Source organism: Blastomyces gilchristii, assembly GCF_000003855.2.
Source record: "Blastomyces gilchristii SLH14081 genomic scaffold supercont1.5, whole genome shotgun sequence".
Classification (NCBI taxonomy): Eukaryota; Fungi; Ascomycota; class Eurotiomycetes; order Onygenales; family Ajellomycetaceae; genus Blastomyces; species Blastomyces gilchristii.
The window spans coordinates 1691442-1695981 of NW_003101678.1; the positions used below are offsets into that span (position 1 = coordinate 1691442).

The following is a 4540-nucleotide window of genomic DNA, read 5'->3' on the forward strand; positions in this document are numbered from 1 at the left end:
TACAGAATCTATTGAATATTGAGATATTAAAACTAGATTTAATATATCTCACTGTGCAGAGATCAAAGGCTCAGTCAGATCTTGAGATATACTGAATTTATAGTTGTTGATATGCTGTTGACTTGTTCTGTTAACTTGTTGTTCACTGATTATATATTGAATACTGTTACTGAGGTATCTTTTTGTATTATTCTGCTGAGAATGAGCCAGATTGAGAGAGATAGTACAAGAGTGAGACTTGGTGTTGATGTCTAGATACACTGAAGACAGATCACAGAGATTGCACTTCAGAAATGTCTGTTGATTATGTGCTTGATATTATTGCTGAGGTATCTTTTTGTATTTTTCTGCCGGGGATGGGCCAGATTGAAAAGGATGGTATGAGGGTGAGACTTGATGTTGATGTTTTGGAACATCAAAGATGGACAGGGTTTTCGCGGAGGTTGCTCCTCAGATATCTTCACAATTACAGATCAGGGATCTTCCAAAATCGAGAAGATTGGTGCATATGGCTAGGTCTCTTCACCTTACAATTTGTATGGCAATTTGGCCCAGGGTTGTGGTGTGATAGGGGAGAACGGGGGATAATCCCACACAGGAGTTTCGAACAATGTCTGGTTCATGTTTGGCTGGATAACTCCACCACCACACGGGGTATGCGGTCGGCGATGGGGTCAAAATGCTCGTATGATCAAGGGCTTTTCGATGGATCCATCGGCGGGTTCTTATTCGAAAAATCGACCGAGTTCGTGGTGGAGCGGTTGTTTTGACTGTAGCATAGTCTGTATGAAACTCAGTTCTTATTTAACTGTAGTTATAAGAGTATTTCTGAAATTATAAAGAAGAAAGCATCTGTCTTTAATCTAGTTAAGAGTAAGAGATTAAAGTGAAATAGTATCACTATATTTATAAATGTCTGTTTCAATCTTATAAAGATCTTATAAGCTTCTGAGATAAGAAAGTTCTTACAGCTCTCTCTTCTTAATAATCTTTTCATTCTTTATTCATGAGATGACTTGTTCTTATTTTCACTCTTCAGTGTATCTGTAAGAGTCAAGAAGTTTCTTATAAATATAAATATAAATTATTTATAGAAATTCACAAAGCTCAGAAAGATCTGAATCTTATAAATACTAGTTAACTCTGATTATAATAGAATAATCTTAACTTATAAAGATTTCATCTGAATATTATCTACAGTGATTATATATTCTAGAAAATTAATTTAATACACACTGAAGTTATACTTTATAATCTTAATATACAGTTTTGTCTCATCTAAGATCTTTAATATAGTTTATATATACTTAATATGTTCTTTCTTCTTCATAGAGTATATTATCATATTATTCAGATATATTATTATAAAGATATTCAAATATGTATGAAGTGTTTTATTAATAAAAGACTGAAATACTGTGAAGATATTAACTAAATTAAAAGATACTACTAAATATTTAAATAATTTCAGTGCAGTTTTAAAGACAGTCTTTCATTCATTCTCAGACTATATTCATAGCTATGTATATATATTAATTATATTCAGTTATATGAATATGACAGCTTTTATAAGACAGTTAATCACATTCTCAATTAAAGATAGAGAATAGTGACTCTTTATTATCTTGAAGTTCAGATTATAGTAGTTTACATATAATCTGAGATCTTTATTCTTCTTCTTTATAAATATTACAGAGGCTTCTACAGAGACCTGTGAAGATCAGATAAAGTTCTTCTTTAGATTCTTCTTTATATAAGTCTGCAAGACCTCTGTCTTGTGATAAGAGAGCTTATAAATTAATTCTTAGAAGAGTTTGTACTCTTCTACTAAATCTATTATCAGATTCTTCTTACAGTAAGATGAAAGCTTAGCTGTCTTAGCTGAACTAAACATCTCTGTAAGATCTTAGTATTTCTCTGATATCTGAAGCTCAGTTTCTATGATTACAAAGTTCTCAGATATTTACAAAGTTATTATATAGATAAGCTTATCTTCTTCAATTAACTCTATAGTATTAACTGATTCTATCTCTGTGAGTAAGTTTATTAACACTGATTGAAAGTATAAACCTGACTTATAAACAGCTATGTGTGAATTGTGTCTTTGAAGTTATATAAGTATCAAGTTCATGTTATCTGTAATATTCATAATAATCACAGTTTCTGTAAATCTTCTTCAAGTTTCAGAGAGACCTTGAAATTCAAAGATAACTCTTACAAGTTTCTTAGCTCATAGATCTGAGTTCTCATACTCTGCTTATTATAAGAGCAGATTCTCAGTTTTCATCACTTAGCTTATTCACTTCATGAGCTTTGAAGACACTACAGTGATCTGAGATTCTGAGTTCATTAATACTTCTCATACTTATAAGACAGCAGTACTGCAGTGCAGTCTCTCTTAGACTAGCCGCCGGGACCATGAATTTCATGTTTGATCTCATTTGATCTGGTTTCATACATTTCTTGGCGTGAATCCCACTGGGACTAGTCATTAAAAAAACATGCAAAGTGACTATATATCAGATCTTAAAATGAAACCATGACTTGAAAAAATAGGAAAGTGATCTCATTTAGTCTTATTTAGTTCCATTCTTGGCATAAAGTTACTATTTTTAGACATTTTAAGGTTTTCTTTACACTATTTTTAATTTTTTAAAAAGTAACACTTTTTGATAATGCTCAAATGAGATTTAAAGTCATTTAAAGCAATAAAAATAATTTAAATTGAGAAGTGAAAATCATGATCTTATTTGAAAAATGTGACAAGAGTAGACAGTAAGTCTCACTGAGACAGTATAGAACTACTATCTAATGTTAAAACTGTGTAATAAGATCAGTTGAATTGGTAATAAGACTATCAAAAAATCTAGTTCTGGTCTCAAACACGGTCACACGGTCAGTCTAGTCTCTCTTCACAAGTATATATTTTCATTGAGAAAGTAACAGATTTAGATATCAGTTTTAAGACTCTTAAGAAGGCTGTTAGTCTGTTACTAACTCTGTCTATAACTTCTTAAATTTCTATTTTAATTTATCTAAACAGTTTATGTGAAGATGTTCTGATTTAAAATAGATAAAGCGGAGACTCTTTTTCTTAATCTCTCTATTTTATACTCTATTCACAGAAGCTTGTGAAGCTCTCTCTCTCTACTCAGTAGTCAGATATGAATCTCTCTATATCTTATCATTTTATTTCAGTAAATCTGTTCTCTGTTATTCTGATTCTTGCAGAGCTGATTGATAATCTACTCTCTACAGATCTGTGATTCTCACAGTAATCTGTAGATAGTGAATGAGAGTTATTAGTTTCTTCAGAGTTAAGAACTTAAAGTCTTATTCAATGAGTTTATTCTGCATATCTTTATTCAGTCTTTTTATAAATATTATCATTGAGATCTTGTTTCAGAGCTCTGTTTTCACAAATCTTAATTCATATTATACTTTTATAAAGTGCTGTAAGTAGTCTTTATCAGATTTCTTGTCTCTTTTTCTAATATTAATGATCACAGCTCAGGTGTTCTCTATTCAGCTTATAAAGTCTCTTAACTTACTATTCTTTAGATAGATCTTGAGAACAGATCAGTGAGATCTCTAATAATTATTCTCTAGATAATTCAGTCAGTTCTTAACTTCAGTGTAGTAGAGATCTGTTATTGTATAGATAACAGCTTCTTTATCTTTTATATCACATAGCTGAGCTTGTAAGTCAGTTTCAAATACAAACTTATAAATGCTTTTATAGATTGTGATTCAAGAACTGATCTTAAGTGATCATAGCTGAAGAAACTTTCTTTTCAGTTTATAAGTATTTCTGAAGATTATGTCTAAAGACTCAGTTCAAGAGTGTTTACAGATAGTAAGTATTTCTTAGAAAAATAGCTTAATTCTGTGAGAGATGCTCAAGAATATTCTTTACTGAGATTGATTTATTTACCAGTTCAGAAAGTTTCTCTGTCACAGATACAGAGAATGATATTCTGTGAGTGATTAATAAGTTCTTTGAGACTTCTTTTATAAGAATTATTCATAATTCAGATGACTGCTTCTGAGTGTCTGCAGTAGAGTTTGTAGAGATTAAAGTATATAAGTTTCTAGTTCTTTCAGTTATAGTGAATGATTACTAACTGACAGAGCTTGAAATATAAGAATAAGTGCTCACAGACAATTATTCAGATGTTTGCAGCTTGATATAATATATACTGTTAACTACTAGAAGTATTCATAGTAGAAAGATAAAATGTAGAGATTAAATGTATAATAGTATTCAAGCTGAGTTATAAATAGTAGTCATGAACTCCAGTCTATATAGTTGTGTGTAGTCAAGAGCCGCTAACTCTATTAATTACATGAGAGATAGAAATAGAGATAAAGAATTCATGAGAAGCGGGATTTCTTATAGTTCTACTGAATACAACTATGAGATCTATGATCAGAAGCTTCTTACAATAGTATACTATCTAAAAGAATAAGACTCTGAACTCTGAAGTGTCTCTGAGATTGAGATAATCATAGATTATAAGAATGTTAAGTATTTTATAAC

The 4540-nt window shown here is 30.6% G+C and overlaps 1 protein-coding gene across 1 annotated transcript; it reads left to right on the forward strand.

Moving 5' to 3' along the window:
* Nucleotides 1-293: 293 nt before the first annotated feature.
* Nucleotides 294-770, forward strand: BDBG_16813 (uncharacterized protein; the record flags this gene model as incomplete). The annotated part of the gene is made up of 1 exon (XM_031724689.1): nt 294-770. One exon carries the CDS (start codon nt 294-296, stop codon nt 768-770), a length of 477 nt encoding a protein of 158 aa, XP_031577708.1.
* Between the last annotated feature and the right edge of the window lie 3770 nt (nt 771-4540).